Raw genomic sequence first — 21,570 nt, forward strand, 5'->3', positions numbered from 1 at the left:
GTAATAGTTTAAGTATCCTTGGGGTCTTATTGACTAGTGAAGGTACAGAATGGCAAATGCCTTGATGTAGTTGTATCAGAAAAGAAGTGGTGTATAAGTGGTGAAGTAAAAACTACAATAAGTGCTTTGAGTAAGACTAGTTTTGATTTACCTTCAGTAAATGTTTCCATTTTCCCAACGGACCATAACGTGTGCAAGGGGATTGTGAGCACAATGGACCATATTCTCATACAGATGTACCAGTCTAAATCAGTAGCAGAAACATACATTAACCTCACCTTCCTACCCTTCTTGTATGTGCTGCACACTTAATTTCTGGTTTTCATATTATTAGAATCACCTGCATATTTAAACAGGGCCAAACTCCCACTACAGTAGATTCAATACTGTACAGTACTCTGAACTCTGAGTAGCCAATCTGAGTCTCTATATTCGGTGTAAATAATAGAGCATAGTTTGCAGCAAGTTAGATATACGTAGCACCTTTTGGTCTTGCCACATATTTAGAGGACAAATAAATTTAATAAAATTAAATATGGAGTTTCCAATGGAAAATCGTGAGTAATAATGTAATTATGCATTATAAGAAATGATAGGATTTGGCCATGTTCAATCACCATCTTCCGTGTGCAAGGAAAAGACTGACAGCATGATATCTATTTGATAAATATATTGTCAGTTATAGTAGTTGCAATGTCCTAAAGGCAAAGCAAGATCAAACTCTGACACATTGACAGGCATCGACCAAATTACCTGGTTTAAGTTAATAAATTTTTAGTTACAAAAAGCCATAAGCATGGTACCACTATTTAAAACCTGCTGAAACTGGAAGCATGCAATGTCATGCTGAGAGAGAAAGAGAAAACCACTACACAGGAAAGCCAGATCCCAGGCAAAGTAGTGAAATCTATCACTGGCTGACTGATATTTTTCAGTTAAACAGTAGTGTTCCAGTATTCCATGCCATATTCATGCCTCCCTGTAACATATTAGCAATGACAAGAGAGAGAGCACCCGGAGTGTGTTGCTGGTGACCACTGTAAACCTTATCAACTTAGAATAGTTCATAATATATTCAGACTAGTCTAATCATAAAAGTAAATTAAAGTTCACAAACAAATACCTTCAAATAAATAGTATATTGAAATATTTCAAATAGCATTACCACACAAAAAAAAGTGTAAGTAATGTGCTTTATATAGTTCAGAGGAACAAAAATATCCACTAGACTGATGTAATCATGAGCTAAGACTTGCAATCAGCCATAACCATTGTATTGTAAATCAGGCCTAAGAAAATAAAAACCTACCCTGCACAACAATGTTATAGCTAGTTAAATGGAAGAGTCACTAAAAACACACCCTACATTACCTGTCGGTGGCGGCGGTGTTTTTTGGCTGGAAGTGGAGGAGGAGAAGGAGTATCGGGTAAAGGAGAAGGGTCAACATAAGTAACCATGACTTCAGGCCAGTGAACAGAAGGAGGTTTAGGAACAGGACGAAGAGAGGAAAGACGAGGAGAGGCACAACCAGAGCACACAGAAGAGGGTGGCAAGGACTTTGAAAAGGAATGAAAAGAAAAACAAAAGAAAAACAATTGGTGAATGATGCAATGCTTATCACCGCTGGTGGTGGTAAAAATTACTAATGTACATTCACAACAGTGCTTATTTTGCTTTCTAAAAAATAATTTTTGTTCTGCTATAGAATAACTTTTTTGTTCCTATAATAATACAATGTCAGGGTCCGGATTTGTGCCTTATTAATAACTTTGGTGTATGTAAAATCAAAACCCTCAAGTTTCAACCACATATGATAAAGTTAATCAGGAATTAAAAAGTGCTTGCATTTTTTATTGAATCATTTACATTTGATTCCTATCCTAAAGGGCTTTGCATATTACAGTTGGATGGCGGGATCTACTCAGTGTATACTTAAATTACAAAAGGTACGAAATGCCAAACAGGCTGTATTAGATAGATGGCCAAATTATGATAAACGCCTGGTCTAACTGCATGCCATTTGAAGATGTTACTGATGTCATTTCTATCTATGAGGCCTATAATAAAGTAAAAGCTGATGACACGACAGTTATGAAAGTACCAGTTTCACAAGAAAAAAACAAATCCAGCAATGTCTAGAATAATGGAGCACTGCTTGTGCAAGTCATCAGTCCTTGGTCTGAGGCATTTGAGATACTGTACAAACAGGGTGCTATAACTCTGAGAAAAGTGAAGAGTTGGTTTAAACTGTACCAACTCTTAGTAATCCATGATGTTTTCGTCCTTGGTCTCAAAGACATTTAATAACAAGAACTAAAGCCTTCATCATAATTTGCAACACACAAAGCTCAGCAATTAGATATCCATCAATCTTACATACATATTTTTATGTCTGTTAAATGCAATGTCTAGAAATTTTGTTGTTCAGTTGTTTGTGTACAAACATATAGAAGTCACCACTGTTCCAACTTCTGTTGTTATTACCTTACCACAAAGCTTCTAAGTCACATTAATTTTCAAAGGAATATGTCATACTGGTTATGTTTAATACTGTTTTCTACTTAGGCCAGGTATTGCAATACATTTGCAACACTGAACATGTTGAGAATTTGCAACAATATTTTGGCAAAATCAAGAATCCTATTTTCAAATTTTTAATTAAAAAAGATGAATATATAGATAGCACTTTCAAGGTACTATTACAAAATTCGGAAACTGGATTTGGCCATCATACAGTCAATGCTTTACTGTTTCTTTTTTAATAGCCTTGAATATAAAAATTATATACATAAGGAGTCTTGCTTAATAATTATATCAGGAAGAAATCTTACTGCAGGGGATATAGTTAACATCACTATTGAAGTGGTCAATTTAAGTTCAAGTTACTTGTGTTAGTGGGAAAACAGAGTTATTGATGGTTTGTAGAACTGTTGGATAATCAGTGTTTCTTAGATCTATTAAAATCTTAATCCATTTGTTGACTTGTATCTGAACTTTATATATGAAAAATGCTGACTGATTACATATTGTTGGTATTCTCAAATTGACAACAAGAGTGAAGAAATGATAACTTTGATAAATGTCACAATAAAATTATAGTGTAACAACTCATTTTGAACCAAAGCTTTTGGTAATAAAGTACTTCCATATATACAAGAATAAATTGTCTTCTAATTATATACAGTATTAATACTCAGGTGAATTAAATAAAAATGCACCAAAGTTTTTTTTTTATAATGCTGCTTACCTAAAATTCACCAATGAGTAAACTGAAGTTCCCAAAAAAAAAAAAAAAAAATTTGCTTTCAGGTGATTAAGACAATCTGAAGATAACTTGTCTGTGTGAAATTGCACCATCCCTCCTGACAGCTGATGTGTGCCAGGTTTAACTGAAAAATGTTCAATTTAGATCCTCTTCAGTGTATTCAAAGTTATTCTTTTTGGAAGGTTAATTGTGACATTTACTTTCACATTTAAGATTAGCACTAATATCTTGATGCTAAAAAATAATCCAATTAATTCTCTTTTTTAAATATTTAAAAGTGTAAAATTATTTATCATCAGAGGAAATATTATATATATATGCTCCTCATACAAATCAATATGCCCTCAAGTTTAATGTAAATTTGCAGTGGTTTTCTTATTTGACAAAATAAAACATGATAAAGCCAGGTCATTAGAGAGAGGGACTATCCCAGCAGGATGAGGAGCAAGGCAGGAACAAACACTGATAGGGCGTCAATACATTTATCCTAAAAAGCCCATTTAGAGGCGGCAGCCTAGCTAACCTGCAAATCTTTGGGATGTGGGAATAATGTCACACTGGCATAGGGAAAACACACAAGCCTCAAAAAGATGCCTTACAGGCAAAGATTTTGGTGCTCAAGCAAAGATTTTCTAACTGAAATGAAAAAGATATCTGGAATGCTACCATGCTGCCAACTTTCATGTTACCTGTATAAGTACACAATTACAAATTTAAAAGCATTCACAATTTTTAAAAATATTTTTATTCACAATTTTGAATAGCTATATGCTAGCTCTTTAATGATACTTGTACTGTTAGTTTTGTGATATTTATTTTTGTGTACATGTTTGTCCCACTGAACAATTAAATAATGTGGAACCTTGCCTGACAGTGTGTCAATCTAGTAAGGACAGGAATTCATTTTACACAAGGAACAGTGCAGCCAGTTTAAATATGTGTGATGGAGAATCCAAGAATCCTACCATTATGATTTTATTCTGTATTTTACAACACTTGCATAAATATTCGAGTTCGATATAACCTTTTTGACAACCTAAAAAAAACAAGTAAAGGGACAGTGCTGGAGTAAATAAGAAATGTGGAATCACTTATTGCTTGCTCGTCAATTAAAAAAAATGAAATGTATACAAGTTTCAAACCTATTACATAATGGTTTAGAAACGACAGGTTTAGGAATGGGGTGAAAAAGTAAAACCTCCAGGGATCAGTATTTTATATCATAAGCACATTTAACGTGCAAAGGATTTTTCATGCAATATACTATTAATTATGATATACCGATTGAATGATATCACTGTGTAACACTTTATTTTTAGGAAATAAATCCTCCCAATCATAAAATGTAAACTAACTATATTAAAACTATACATATACACACACCAAGTTCTGAAAGTAAAAATGAATAAATAACATTAAAGCATTATTACCTATTGAATTAATTTATTGTATAAAGTGTTGCTGTTCCTCATTTGACAAAAATAAATAAAAAAACAAAGATAGAAAAAAAAAAACATACTCATACAACATATGGATTTTAAAAGCACCAGTCTACCTAAGAAAAACTGTCAATTACTATAATTAGTTACATTTGATTGGTATTTGAAGTCCATCTTTATGACTCAGATTCTCTTTTAGAATATAAATAGTGATCATGTTTTGGAGAAGATCCAAGCAAAGTACCCTAGACAAGAACTCTCTACTCATATACAATCATTGGCTATCCGTATCCGACATTCTGATTTTGAACCACATGCACAAATAGAAACCACTTTGGCAGATCATAGTATAGGTTTCACAGTTGCTGTTACTGCATTTTGATGGCAACAAGACTTGTAAAGATTTACAATTGGTGCGAAATGTAAAAATAAAATATCATATACTGCAAATATGCAATTTAAAAATAGGTTATTTTATATAGAGATTCATTAAGCAGGTATTTTATTGGTGAACAAATTCATGAGATTGTTACTATAAGAGCAAAAAAGCAAAACTAGACTAATTTTGTGCTAACAGTATACTAAAGAATATACGTTTAGAAGAATAAGAGATCCCATTAAGCTCTGCAGGCTTTGTTGGCCAAGCACTTGGAATAATACTCAATAACAAAGTACACAACATGATAACCTCTAATATAGCTCACACAAAACATTAATCCAGCAGCTAAAAGTCTTTGGCATGAGTTATATTACTTCTAAATAACACTGTACAGTATTATGAGTGGGCAGTAAGCTGGAGTACAGATAAGGAGAGAATGGGCCACATAGAGTAAAGTTCTTTGGGGACCTTTGCACTGACTTACATATATTTACAGTATATTGAAAAAAATAATTTCAATTTTTTTGGGAGTAAATGTGTGAAATATGCAAGTGAAACCAAAATGGGAGAAACAACAGACACCCAAGAGTCAACAAAATCACTAAGAACAATGTGGGCAATCATCAAAACTGGGCAGTCACCTGGAAAGTGAAATTTACTACACATAGATGAAAGGGGCAGGAAGCCTGGAACAATAAATATGAAAATGAACCTAAAACCACAAGGTTTCCAGCCTCCATCTCACTATATGACCCTGAGCAGTCTACTTAACTGTGCTACAATTGTTAACAGCATATACAACAAGCAATTATAAAGCACCCTGCTGTTGTACGTTTCCTCTGGTAAAAGTGTACTGTAAAAGAGAAAAGAACACTACCATAAAGTTCAACAAGAAGAGGGGTGACCAGGAATCAAATAACAAAATGAGCAGAACAACCACAGCACATAAAATGAACAAACCAACAAACCTCTTCCTTAGGTGACAAGGGAGTCTGTTCTGTTGAGGAAACTTCCTTATCTGGCTCGGAACAGACTGTATCCAAGGGGAGCTGAGAGGGTAGGGAAATGTTTCCAGACTTGCCATACATCTCATTGATTTCATTTACTGTGACATAGCCCTGGAAGGAGGAGTTTATCAGGAAATAAGACAACAGAAGAAGCAAAAGCAGAAAAGCCAAATTAAAAAGCATGAACTGCAATGAGAGAATATTAAAGTATTGATATTTTAAAGCAGCAAACACTGATTAATTAAGTGGTTAATAAAAAAGAAAAACAGCATTTGCAGAAATACAAAACAGATTATTTTATAGTGAGTTAAGCAAATATCACTCTTCCATGTTTTGACAGGCAATTAATATGCAATTTGATTAGATTCAGCAAACATGCATGTTAAACTGCATTTATTATCTTAGCATTTTTATATGAAAAGTGCTTCTGGGGAATCCTTAATTATTCATGCATTTGAGTAAATCCTTCCTCTTATGTCTACTTAGCCTGTAAGAAAAATGGCAGCTACTGTATGTTTATGTTAATGTGCAATTGTTACCATTTGGATAAGATTGCTTAATTATACAAATATCAACTTTTGATCCAGAACAAAGGCTAAAACAGGGCCTATTAAAAATAAAAGTAAGTTTCAGAGAAGGTGAAAAAGACCCTGCAATAATATAAATAAATATACTGTTAAAGGATAAATTAGTTATTTTTGGAAGTTATTTCTTCACTTTCATGGTATATATTAGTTTGCTTCATTAAATTGTGTTTTAAAATAAACAGTTTATTAATTTTAAAAATAACTACTTAGCTGTCGTGTTTTATAAAACAGTCAGTGGTAACCGAGGTCCCTTTGTAAAGAAAAGCCTCAAAACATACAGAATACATCCACTTTAGAATAGTAAAGTAAAATAGTAAAAGTAAAAAAAAAATACCTTTTTGCATTTCTGAGACATGATCGTGACAACAAATGTAAAATGAAAATACATTTTATCAGAGATTATTGGTACTATTTTCTCAAGGTAAGGATACATTTCTTGATTGTCAGTCTGCTTGCAGTGGCCATTGTGAGTGGAGTTATGACAACCCAATTTCAACAATGCCAGAGCCCTTTACATTTTTGTGGTGCTGTTTTGCTAAGCATATGGAGCAAGATGTACACCAAGTAGTGGCAGCATGGTGAAAAGAGCACATAAGAGTGTAACAATACTTTTTCCAAATAACAATAAATCTGAACTGATTATACTGTATTGTATTTATAATAAATGCAAATAGATTTTTGAAAAAGCCAAGTCACCTTTTCTGTGGCATGCTTTGAGTATGCATAATTTAAAAAAGAAAAAAAAAGTGTGTGATAGAACAGATTGATGCCCCACAAACCAATTATCAATTTTTTAAATGCATGATGAGTGTCCGTCTCTGAGGATATGGTAATAAAAGAACTGAGCACAATGTTTTCAAATGAGAAATTTAAGTGACAGAGATACTAATCATACACAGGAAGAACATACAAACTGCATGTACAGTAGAACATGGCACTGAGAGGCAGGAATGACAGCTCTGAGCTACCATTCTCCCTGGGTTGAAACATTGGTACTGTACTTGAACATCAGCCTGATTAAACTTGTGTGTGGGTGCGTGAGTGTATGTTTTGTGTGTATGAGTGAGTGTATGTCCTGTAATGGACTGGCACCCTGTATTGGTGCTGTTCCTGCCTTGCATTTAGCCAATGATCACTGAGATAGGCTCCAGCTGCCATACGACCCTGCCCTGAAGTAATATGGATGGATGAAAGGATGCCTATAATGTCTGCTCAATTCTTGTCACTTGATTTCGTGATTTGTGTCTGCTCTATATTCTTTCTCAACTCAAACACACACGTACATCAAACCAACTGCACAAGACAGTACTGTATCTGTGAAAAATGAAGAAATAAAATTCAGAATGTAAGCCTTAGAATCTAGTAAGTGGGACTTTTTTAGTTATTATTTTCTAGTTGTCTATGGTACAGATATAGCAATTCACATCTGCACATCAATGTTCAATAATGTCAAGAATGGTGCTTGGTGATGGCTTTCCAAGGTAAAAAAATGCTCCAAGGTGCCACGGAGGAAGACAATCAGAGTAGTTGGTGAAGTGAGGTGCACAACCGTTCACTGAAAAATATCACAACAGTGGTTTGCTTTTTACTTTTTCACCTACTTAGAACAACATGAATACACTGTTTTGTAGGATAGATGTAATCTCAAAACGTAGATCAACATTTGTGGCTTGAAAAATAAATGTTTTAGTAAGTTTTAAGGCTTTTCATTATAAATGGTACACTGGTATCCATAAACTCCATTAAAATGCTACAGTGGGCTACTTATTTTTTATTATTTTTATTATATTTATTTTATTTTTTTAAAGGTTATAATTTAATTAGATTTAATTTAATTAGAATGCACTTTTATGTGGCAAACCAATATACACTATATCATGACTGTGAAGAAATAACTGACTATCAGGCAAGTCATGGCTACTGCTTTACTGTTTTGCAAGGCACTGGTTTTGTGGTTTACTTATGTTGTATTCTATAAATTAAGAACATTATTATGTTTTTTGTTATTTATGTTTTTCAGTATATACAGTAAATACAGCCAATAAAACAAGACACATTAAAATCTCCAGTCAGAAAAAAGAAATATATAGATCTGTAAGAGTGCATTGTCTAAGAACAGCTTCTTTTATATTTCAGCAACAGAGAGTACAGTGGACCCTTGACTTACGAACTCAATTCGTTCACAAGGGCTGGTTGTAACTCAAGTTGGTTGTAAGTCTATTTTTACCATAAGAAATAATGGTAATACCCATAATGCGCTCCGAACCTCCCACAGCAACACTTACTTAACCTTTTCATAATAAAAAAGGGTTGTATAATTTGCATAATTTACCAAAACACCAATAATTTTTCTAATGTACTAACCAAAAAGTTATAAAAAGTGCCTAGCCTACCAGAAACAACAATTTCACACTGTACTCGCCATTTAATTTGACATCTTTGGGCTGCAGGAAGGAACGAGGAGGAGAATGAAACGGAAGGTGGTTATTGTTTAGAAGGAGCCTCCTTATGCAAATCTTTTCTTTGTAAAATTGTCGTGATGGTGGATTTCGACATGCTGTATATATTAGCGAGATCGGTCACACGAACACCACTCTCATATTTCTGCACAATTTCCTTCTTCATTTCGATTGTGATCGCTATTTCTCAAGTTAATAATGACAGTAGTCGAGCACTCGGTTCAAAGCTGGTCGTGTTGTGAACTGCTGTAATAATACACTCCAAAGCAAGCCAGTGCTGACTCGATGATATCATCATGTGATGATATCATCATGTGCTGCGCCAGCCCACTAGCTAACATCCCTTAACAATCGCTTTCTTTACCTTTCATTACCTTCTCTTCCTTCCTTAACAATTATGCGTCTTGCATGCCATGGTCTTAGTGAATTATATATATATATATATATATATATATATATATATATATATATATATATATATATATATATATATATATATATATATATATATATATATATATATATATATATATATATAAATCACTGCATTAACTGAAATTATGTCCACAAACACATGTATCTGGGCTCCAAATGACGCTTATGAACGCTCTCGGCTGTTTGTTTACAATCGCACAAGCGGATACATGTGACCGCATTCGGGTCGTAACGCAAGATGTTGGTCGTAAATCAAGTTGTTCGCATGTCAAACCGGTCGTATATCAAGGGTCGACTGTATTACGTTTCATCATTTTATAAAATATCTTTACTTCTATTATTTTATGAACTTTCCAAAGTATCTGTTCATGTGTTTGCTATATGAAAAATACAGAAAAATTATGTTATTCATGGAAGCACTCTTTGCTGCCTCAGGGCTTAGAGGGATTGCTATCACAGGGGGAAAAATGAATTCAAAATTGCATTAAGAAATTTTATAGGAAAATGTCAGGATATGGGTCCTTCACCTGAACCTTAACAGAAGGGTGATGCAACAAGACAATGACCTGAAACACTAGTAAATCAGCATAGCAAAGGCTTAAACAGAATACAGAAACAGACGTCCTGTGGTGGGTTGGCACCCTGCCCAGGATTGGTTCCTGCCTTGTGCCCTGTGTTGGCTGGGATTGGCTCCAGCAGACCCCTGTGACCCTGTATTCGGATTCAGCGGGTGGATGCATGGATGAATTCCATAACTCAATGTGTGCTCTGGAATGGCCACAGCAGATTTCTGACCTCATTACAATTGAGATACTGTGGCATTACTTGAAGAGAACTGCTCACATAAAGATGTTATGAGATATCAATGAACAAAAAAAAAATTGTAAGAAACAGTGGTCTCAACTTCTCCTAAGCATTGTGTAAGCCAATCAGGAACCATATGAAATGTTTGCAGAAGGTTATTACTGCCTGTGGATTCAATAATTTCCTAAACACAAGGGTTCACATACTTTTTTCATCCAGGACTGTGAACGTTTAAACATTTTATTCAGTACTGACAAGAAGATATACAATTGTTTGTCTGTTATTAGTTTGTGCAGATCTTACACAATTGAGAGAGCGAGAGAAAGAATCAAGGGGAGGAAGGGAGGTAGTCAGTCAGGAAATGACAAGAAAAGAAGATCATTATGAAAAGGGAAGCAGGTATAGTGGAGGACAAAAAAATTAGAAAGTACACCACAGGAAGGCGGATGTCTTTTGATTTTATTTTAGAGGTGTGCCTTTCAATTCAAAGTAACATGCTAAGAGTGAGAAAAGGGGATATTCTTCTTTCCTTGTTAAAAAGTTTAAATGAACTTTTGGTCAATTTGTTCTTACTGTAAAAAGATGTTTGTTTTTTTTTTGTTTTTGCTAGTATCAGACTTATTCAGTTTCTTTTTCTATGAACAGTAAATGCAATTTGCAATCCACATTATTAACAGAGTTTAAAATAGCTAACCATGTATATCAGTACAAATTACAGGAAACAGAAAAAAGAGGATTAGTTACTACTATATTATTTTTACTAAAACTTTACTACATTACAGTTTTAGGATGTGTAGTTGTATAAGTAGCTATAACTTCAACATAATATAGGAAAAAACAAAGGCGAGTTTTATTTCAAGCAGATATCTTCTTCTTGTTTACATCATACTATGTACGCCATAATATGTTACTTTGTCCAGTCTCATGCCAAGTATTTGTGCAAGTTTATTGTTTGTGAATTAATAATCTCAACATCCATTTGAATTTTTATAATTGGTATGAACAAGTGTGGCTGGAGTGGGGAGCAAAAAGTAAAATGTAAATGTCAAGCTCAAATAGATCACTAGAAGTCTAGTTAGCTATAGCCTTTAGTCTAAATAACTGAGTCTTAACATTTGAGGCTTACATTCCATAGTAATTATTTTGTTAGACTACTATTATACATCTGTGCTCTTTGTAGCTGTATTTCTCCAATGAAATATGTTTGAAATTACAGACTACAGCTGTTTTGTCAAATGTCCATGGCCCAGACAAAGGGTGCATGAGAAGAAATGTATAAAACCCATTGGAAAAAACATTCTGTTACCCTTACTTTTCAAAGTGGCCTGAGGTATTGCACTGTGCCAAAAGTAAATAAAATAAATAGCAAACTACATATGAATGTACTCTGAAGTGAGAGTAGTGCTCACTGCTAAAAACATAAACGAAATGAAATCCACATCCTTGTCCAGCAAACATACAAAACTTAACAAGACAATAATAACTGAGCCTGTTTTCATGATAAAATGTGTGAAGTAAACACTGTAATATCACACTATAATAGCTCTGTAAATCTGAAGCCAGGGTTGTGGTCTAGAATTATCTGTAAATTGGTTTTCAGCAAGATAAAAGTCCAAAAATAAAGCAAAGACAGTCATACAGATACTGCCTGTATGAGGTTTTCATTGGCTTAAACTATCTAGGTACTTTAGTGAATTGCATCATAAAATTTACATACATAAATCATTGTAATTCTTCACAATTATAATTACACTGAATGACAGTGACTGTACGTTTAAGGTATGTGATGGACCAGCAACGTCTTTTGATATTTTAAGACCAACAAATTGACATGCTTATTATACATAAGCTAAAGAACTAACAAAAGTTGTATACATTTTATCATATTTGTCAGGAGTCATTTATGACCCAAAACCATACCATTAAGCATTTTAATATTGCAGACACAATAACAGAATTGCTAAATGGCTTCTAACAAGTTAATTTTTTTAAAATATACTTATTAATACCTGTCAAGGGGTTGTCACATAGGCTTTAATTTGCAAGAAGCCTTTCAATCATTAACATCTCAGAAATCATGAATTAAAACACAAATCAATACAGCTCTCATATATAACAAGTATACAAAAGAGAATATTATTAAGATGCAAGCAAGTACTGTGCACAGACAAACCCATACAGTTCACTTGTAAACAATTGTGTTATATGGAAATCAATACGTATAATATGGATCACACAAAAACATCAGTATTTGCAAGCAAACCAAAATAGAAAATCTATATGGACCAATATTACATACTAATCAATGCTATATGCATGTAGACCAAGAATATAAATGCAAATAAATATGGAAATGAATACATTACTAGGAAATTGTATGCGTCCATACACTTTCCAAGATTAGCAGTAAATCAATACTGCCTTTATACATATCACTTTGACCAGCTACACTACTGTAATTTGCAATTTTATTGGTTGGCTATATAAATTGTTTTTTCACTCAAGTGCTTTTCAATAGACAAAAAAAATTTGCTCACTTGATTGTACCTTCTAATTTTTAGCTGAAAATTAATAATCAATCAAATGCTTTTTAATTATTCAGTGCATCAATTTTTTGCATAGGGATCTAGTTTTCAGTTTGCCCACTCATTCCTTATACTGTATAGTTATGTGCTGAATTTTACATATAGTGATGTCATCCATGTTGGTAATTGAACGTATAAATCATTTCCCTAATGCTTACAATTTTCCTTGTTTTGAAGCAATGGATACAAATGATTATTCTTCAAAAATTTTTAATTTATCAAAACAGTTTTGATGCTATTTCTGATATGGGCAGAACAACTAACCAACTGGAAAAAGCGATTCCCAGTTATGTGTTTCCAATCTATTCCCAAGTTATTAATCTCCTAACTTGTTTCAATGATACAATTAGCAAGGAAAGCACAATTAAATTACTTCACACTAATTTTGGTTATTTCAAACTCTACACAGATGTTTTCCTAGGTGAATGCTCACTCAGACTCAACCTCACATATTAATAGTGTTGATTGATGGGCTTACCACTAGCAAGATAAAATGTGTGAGTCAGCTATGATGCCAGTTAGATGACATACTTGAGTATGAAAGATGTCAACATAGAATAAGCATGCATTGGAAAGTAGAATATTCATTCATCTTGTATATCCAGCCTCACACATCTATTAGAAAATTTGCTCTAAAGCAAAATGTTTCTGTTATGCATAATCTCATAGGAAACTAGAATTTTTCCTTAGGACAAGCACTGGTAAGTATTGGGAGAGTCACAACCCTTCACACCTCTTTCCTGTACAACTAGCGTTTATACAATTGGATAGCAGAATACCCCTCAATGAGACAGAGTTGCTGAGGTGAAACTGTTGAATGTTACTAGTGCCCATGTATTTCATGGCTTGACAGATTACTTTTCCTTTTCAGTAATGTGAATTGCCTAATTCACAGTAAACATGTTCAAAATACAGAGTTACTAAATAGTGAACATGATATTGGAAACTTTGGGCCAAAGGTCAACATCTGACCTTGTATTCATGTCATCTGCTTTGAAACTTCATGTTCTGAAACCTCAATTCATGGAAGCAGTTGCAAAGAGTAGCTGTCAAAAGGTTATTATTGTTGTTGTTGCCTGTCATGGTTGCAATCCCAATACCAAGTGCTGGATATCAGTAGCAAAGGAAGAAGTCAAGATGTTGAGAAGCCTTCTGTGCAATATTACTAAGAAGCTCTGAGGACCTAACCAAAAAGCAGTCATGGCAGTGGCTCTGATATTGGAAGGCATTTGGAGAGGCCAAAAACAAAAGGGGTTTATAGTGGTCTCAAAGAACAGGAAAAACATGTGACAATTAAAGAAAGCTAGGCAAAATAAGATTGGATTCAGCAGGTATGCGAAAAAAATTACCTTGACTGGATATAGTGTTAAACAATGGGTGAATGTGCCCTCCTCAGTGTCAGAAAATTTGATTCCGCTTGGACCAATTTCTGTCCCTCAGGTCACTGGCAATGCTCAGATCACTAACTATTATATACTGTAGGTGTAATGAAGGACTGGCAGGCTGAAGAGGTGTTGTACATGTTAAAACGAGATACAAGAGGGTCTTTTGCATATGCTATAAATTATTCACGTTGGCATGAAGCAGGTTGAGTGGTGATGAAAAGTGTGAGGTGGAGTGCACTTACAGTTTACATGCTTGGAATTTCTGCGCAAACATGATGAAATTAGTCAGGTGGAGATACTATAGCTCTTTGATGTCACTCTGGCCTTGTGAAGCATCATGGTATGCTGGAGAAAAAATTAATCTGCATAAGCCAGCCCCACAGAGAATATTCAGAGGAAGATTAAATGAACAAGGTCATCTACGAATCCTGCAAATTTGCTGCGAAAAATCCTTTGGCGAATTTTGCTGATCAACACGATGCACCATCTTTCCAGTTTGATTTTCAGTTAAATGCTCTCTCTCTCTCAATCCTAAGGGTAGATCTGCTGCTCTCAAATGACCACTAGTTTAACATCCCCAGAAACTCAGACCAGTCTATGACTCACACAAACTAAATCAGTCAGAATTCTTTTCATTTTAAGTCCTACAGATAGGCTTGCGTATGCAAAAGCCATTAATTCATGTATACAATGCATACAGTATGGTCGCAAAAAAGAGCAATACAGGTATCTTGGACATGGAAAACAGAAGAGAGACTCATCTATTTGATGTCTCATGATCACTGTACCACACAAGAATTGAAAAAGAAAAAATAAAAAGGCCAAGACTGGACCTTAACTTTCCATACCAGGAAAGCTTTCATACAAGCACCAGAAACATAAGGCAGCATGTTATTGGTTGTCAGAGGTGAGTAGTAACAAGTTACATTTACTTGAGTAACTTTTTCAAAAAATTGTACTTCTATGAGTAGTTTTACTGCACCATACTTTTTCCTTTTACTTGAGTACATTTGTGAAGAAACGCTACTCTTACTCCGCCACATTGGGCAACACTCGACTTGTTACTTTTTTCCCATTTATACATTACACTATATTTTCGCCAGAGAAAAGTTGTCAGTGGATCTACTGCATGACTGTTTCACCAATCAGACGTAGCAACAATCATCACATGACTCTGTTTCACCAATCAGACGTAGCCATGCAGTCACATGACCACACACAAACTTCCTGCAGCCTGCAAGAGACGTTTTAGTCATGCGTGGCTCCTGTTCACTGCTAAACGGTCACAGCTTCACTACAAGAACCTTGAGAAGCTTAACCATCACTACACTGAGTGAAGAACAAGCACGTTTTAACCAAACATGCACAGACAGACATGGTAAAGTGAGACTTCTTGTATGTGCACAAGCTGCCTTGTTCTAATGTTATTTTCTATCAGCTGTGCTGTTTTTGTAGGGTAAGTGAGTGACAATGTAGGTCTCCTACAGACTCCCTCTTCCCACATCGTCGATAGTTATGACTGAGATGAGCTGACATATGAGGATAATTCACTGATGAGGCCAAAGGATGGTGGAAGAAGTGCTCAAGTGCTTTTATTAAAAACCAGTCAAAACAAAAGTAAAATCAACAAAAGGCGTCAATGGTGCAGTGTTCTAAAAAACAGTACATAAATAAATCCATAAAAATCATTGTGAAAAGTAAGGATAAAAAAAATCAATAAATAAATCCGTTAAAAATCCGAGGTTAAAATGCAGACTAACTCCTCCTGATCTCAGCCCACCTCCTTCTCATTCTCCTGGCTCATCCATTGCTTGCATAGCCGGCGGAGACTCTGCAGCCACAAGCTTCTTTCGGCTGACCTCCGTCTTGGCTGTTTTCTTTTCTCCTTTTCTTTGATCCCCCCTTCTTTTTTGTGCTGACCCGTATATACACTCCTATCTTCGTGGGCCTTAATCACACGCCGCAGGAAGTCAATGAAGCAATTGAGAACGATCGCACCTGCACGTGCAGGTGCGACTCGCTCCAACTACCTTATTAACTCCCTGTGGTCGTGCAATTGCGCCCATGGAGAGTGATACAGCTTTATGGATTTAAAACTGGCCTTTTTTTTTTTGGAAGCTGCGGAACCGCTACACCACAAAGTGAATATAGAGTATTATACAGTCAGCGTACAGTATATCTTGTCATTGTAAGTAGTTTGCCTGTTCAAACATACGTTACCTACTGTAGGTATTGGCTTCAAAAGCTTTGTTGTGAAAAACTGAGATTTGGAACTTTGTGTTATTTGTGCATCTTTATTTTGCAAAGATGTTATTTATACTTATTTTTTATTTTATTATTCGGAAATAGCAGAATTTGCACATTATTTTATAATTTTGTCTGTCTTATTACAACATTTCTAAAAAATAAATTATTTATTATGTTCAAACAGTTACTCAGTACTTGAGTAGTCTTTTCATCAAATACTTTTTTACTCTTACTTGAGAAATTTTTTTGATGACTACTTTTTACTTCTACTTGAGTAATATTATTTTGAAGTAACACTACTCTTACTTGAGTACAATGTTTGGCTACTCTACCCACCTCTGTTGGTTATTAGAATGTGGCAAGCTTGTAGTACTATGGAAATGTGAAAATGCCCTGAAAAGTCTGTCTGGATTTGTGTAATATGTCATCCCGTGCTTTCACTATCTGACATCCTCAGGGAGACAAACTTGACACACTCTCCAACTAGAAATTGTTTTATGTGCTGCCGGTTGAGACCAATGCATTACATTAAAATACTCATAGTCCTATAAACTTAATGAAATGTGGATAATATTCTTGAAAGCATACTTTATATTATATAAAACTGGCAGCACCAGATTTCCTTTTCTCATGTTAAGATTTGTTTTTTCATGTCAAGGCATAATGACCACCTCTGTTATGATGATTCCATTCCTGACTTTTATTTTATAATATATAAACAATAGTTAAATAAAAAGCAAAATAAAAACAAAATGCTGCCAAGTACTTTTAAAAAGTGCTCAATACCAACAAATATTTTAGGTTCTACCTCTTTCAAGCTGTTAGGGTTGACAGGGAAACTTCTTCCTCCTGTAAGATCTGAATATTTCTTTTCAAGGCTGCTTAGATTTTCCTTTTCCTGTTAATATGAAAAATGCACTAGTGATTACAGAATAGGCTAAAAATTGTAAAAAGTACTTCAATACAGAAAATATCAAGTTATTAGGCATTTTATTGGTCGAATAATTAAAACTAATTGTATTATATCACACAAGCTATCATCAAGCACACATTTTTACTTTCAAAACCAGGAATTACGTTATGTTAAATGCATGTGTACAGTAGCACACCTCAAGTCAAGTGTACATCTCTCTTCAGAAACTGCCTGCTTTAATTTCAAATCTCAGTAACATTTTCCTCACAATTTCTCTAGACCAAAATGTTCTAAATGCCTATCACTTTTCTGTTCCTCATCTGTCTCCACAAATCATCCTGATCATTTTATCAATAATTAGTTCTCTCTCTTTGTGTTTTGCTGTTAGAAAATATTTTGGTAATCAGTGTAAGTAGTCTATGTCAGAGAGATTTCTTATCATTAAGAATGAGGACTGGCTCTCCAATATATATCTCTTTCCCATGCTATCACTGTTGAAATAAAAGACCTATCTATTTTGGTATCGCCTTTCATCTTCTTCATCATTATAAGATCTTAAGAAAACAAGAAATTCCATCAAAACCTCTAATGTATTTATCTGTTCACCACAATCATGACACTCTCCTGCAGTATTTAACTCACAACAGATCTCCTGTTACATGAACCACAAAAATTTCACTATTACCAGTTACCATACTTCATACCAATATTTTTATAACACTCTCTAAATCACTGTGATTTCTTGTTCAAAAACATGATTTACTCCAATGATTCACCCATTCCTTTGTCTGGGGTTAATATAGAATCAACATGTATATGAAAAAGCATATGATTTTAGTAACTCTTCTCTAGTATTCCCTAAAATGAATGGCACGAATTATTGGTATAGCACAGCCCTATGTAATGGGTACCCTCCTCCTTGCCCAATGACAAACAGGCAGTTGCATCACAGTATTGGCACATAAAATGAATTATGGCCTTAACCCTGAGGCTGGTCTGATGGCAATAAAGATGAGTGAGTAACAGGGTGTAAGAAAACCTAACTGACAGAGAAAATTTAAAGACTGGAACCTTGGAATGCTGTGGGCATCATTAGGAAAATCAGACCAAACACTGAGATGGTCAAATGAAGTATGCATGTGCACTGTAGAGGATACAAATTACAAAGGAAACTGATAAAGATGTCTACAGGGAGTAGGAGAGGTCACAAGCTTTGCCATTAGGGATATTTCAATTTAGTGGCAATAGTGCGACAACAGAGGACTTGTTAAATAGGAGATGTAAGTGATGAGTGGGGAACAAAGACAATCTTATTCAAACAGCACAGCACCATAGCATTAAGAAAGTTACCATAACCAAACAGAAATTTGTTTCTTTGTTAAATGCTGCTAGCCAGATTAACACATTAAAAAAGTCATATACAAAGAAGAACAATGATGATATAATTATTTACTTCACACTAAACACACAAGATCAAAATATCCAGTAATTTCTGGGCACAAAGTATCTTTCTAAGAGCAAGATTTGAGTCAATACGCTACAAAAATACTGAACAAAAATAATTTACTTACTCTTTGCAACATGACTAATAAATTGTTTTTTTCTTTTAGAAAATTGTCCTTTTCTTTCTGAGTCTGTTGAGCAATCTGTGTTGACTGTTTTTTTAAAGTTAAAATCCTTTCCTGTCATAGTAATAAAGAATAATGATGAGAACATTACACATCTGGATAGCATAATATACTTACTAATGTTTTACTTAATTGCATGAGCCTTTAAAGTGCATGTAAAGACATTAGAAAAGTATACTTAAGGTAACACAAATCTTTAGAAATTTCAAGATATGCTTGCCTTTCTTGTTACAATGTTGCGCTGATATTCTGCTATTTCTCGAAGAAGCTGCTGAGTGAGATTCTCCTTTTCTTCATCTTGTCGGCTTTCCTTTTCTAACTGCTGAAACTCAAGATCTTCAAACTTCTTTGTTTCCACTTCAAGATGATCTGCATCCTAAAATGAAACCACAGGCATTCCTTATTCTTTTTGCTATTAAATGCGAATATGGTTTAAAAAAAGCATATCCTCATTATGGCAAATGTAGTTTTTTTCCCTCCTTCGAGCTAAAATGAAATGAGATACATTATTAATAAGGTAATATGGACATTAGTGTACAAACATATTACACATAGAGTGTTATGAGAAAGTGTGCCATCTACAAAAAAAATTCACTTTAAAATAGTAACCATATTGCCATGTGATCTTTATATTTTAAAAGTGACCCTCCCAGCACATAACACTGAAAGTCTGCACTAACTTATTCAACACAAAGTAAAAGAAATGCAGTTTTTTTTTTTTTTAATCAGCTGTTTACTACTTAATATATACCTGCTTCAATTATGTCATGTTTCAGGACAACTGCAGCATGATCAGTCTGGTGTAGTTAAGACTGTATTTTAAATTGATGGCTTCATATTCTGCTCTATTACTTTGTAGACTATTACTGACTCACAGATACCTGCAATTTAACTTGGGGATCTTATCAAAAACATGATGATAAAAATGGCCACAATACAATGTAACTGTTTTCTGTTTTGAACAATGCAAGGGATAACCCAATGCTCCAGGTATGGCAGGGAATTTGACTAGGATATTCAAGTTTGGCTTTTTAACAAGGGTATATTTCTTGTCCGAAAATGGTGGGAATTAAAGTGGCCCAATTTAAATTTAATTCTTAAGATGCATGTTAAATACCACAGTATATTCATGTAGATAAGCAAGTGTGTTAAGTTTACCAGAGAATTAAATTAGTTTACCTACTTTAAACTGGGCAAACTTGAATTCCTTTCATAACTTGAGGAAACAGGACGCTGGCTTTGAGCTAGTAAGTGAGCAGTTAGCTAACTACTGTAATCCCTCGTTATATTGCGCTTCGACTTTCGCGGATTCACTCCATCGCAGATTTTAAATGTAAGCATATCTAAATATATATCACGGATTTTTCGCTGGTTCGCGGATTTCTGCGGACATTGGGTCTTTTAATTTATGGAATATGCTTCCTCAGTTTGTTTGCCCAGTTGATTTCATACAAGGGACGCTATTGGCGGATGGCTTAGAAGCTACCCAATCAGAGCATGTATTACATATTAACTAAAACTTCTCAATGATATAAGATATGCATCCCGCGCGATGCTTGATTGTTTGCTTGTCTCTGCCTCTCTCTCTCACCCTCTCTGACATTCTCTGCGCCTGACAGAGGGGGTGTGAGCAGAGGGGCTGTTTGCACAGAGGCTGTTTGCCTAGTGGATACGGACGCTCCTCTAAGAAATGCCGCTTTATCGCGGTGCTTCGGCATATTTAAAAGCACAAAAGCACATGTATTTTTTTTGATTGTTTGCTTTAATCTCGCAAGTTTATAAGGGCTTAAAATATATAAAAATAACCATACAAACATATGGTTTCTACTTCGCGAATTATCATCTATCGCGGGGGGTTCTGGAACGCAACCCCCGCGATCGAGAAGGGATTACTGTAAAGTCATTTTACTACACATTAGGGCAGGGGTTTGAGGATCCAATGACCTGGGCTTGGATGTACAGCCTGCTTTTATAAACTTGCCAATATCCATATCTGTGAAATGTAACTGTGTGAGTAAAACATCAAACTGTTTAGCTTTCCAGAAAATGATGTACAGTCGCACATGATGGTATTTGGTGCTCATCTGAATGTATGCAGTACACATGCAATACTAACTGGTGCAACTTTAATATACCTAGTCGGCAGGCTATATTAAGTGGTGAGGACAAGAGCACATGGTGTGCACGAGATAGAAAGTGGTGGGCACCAAATTTTTTCCCAGAAAAAAAAACAAACAAAAAAAAAAAACACCATATCTCCTAAGGGGAACCCATATGAATGTGCAGCATACATAACATAAAACACGTATGTACCTAAGCCATCCCACACTCCTTTAATAAATAAAAGCCTACCCGTTTGCTTTTTATATCATTGCGCTTCAAGAGATGGATGCAATGTCAAACTGAAGCACAGTAGCCTTGGTAAAGTCGTAAATA

At 34.7% G+C, this 21,570-nt stretch overlaps 1 protein-coding gene across 1 annotated transcript in view; it reads right to left on the reverse strand.

Annotated features, from left to right (window-relative positions):
* phldb2b (pleckstrin homology-like domain, family B, member 2b) overlaps positions 1-21,570 on the reverse strand; it is a 299,785-nt gene that overhangs the window by 82,623 nt on the left and 195,592 nt on the right. Inside the window, exons 11-14 of the mRNA XM_039745516.1 lie at positions 19,355-19,510; positions 19,078-19,188; positions 17,402-17,491; positions 6,053-6,202 (exon numbers count right to left, since the gene is read on the reverse strand). Of these exons, the coding sequence (XP_039601450.1) occupies positions 6,053-6,202; positions 17,402-17,491; positions 19,078-19,188; positions 19,355-19,510 (507 nt within the window). The remainder of the gene's footprint in view (positions 1-6,052; positions 6,203-17,401; positions 17,492-19,077; positions 19,189-19,354; positions 19,511-21,570) is intronic.

This window comes from Polypterus senegalus, chromosome 2 (assembly GCF_016835505.1).
Source record: "Polypterus senegalus isolate Bchr_013 chromosome 2, ASM1683550v1, whole genome shotgun sequence".
In the NCBI taxonomy this organism is placed as follows: Eukaryota; Metazoa; Chordata; class Cladistia; order Polypteriformes; family Polypteridae; genus Polypterus; species Polypterus senegalus.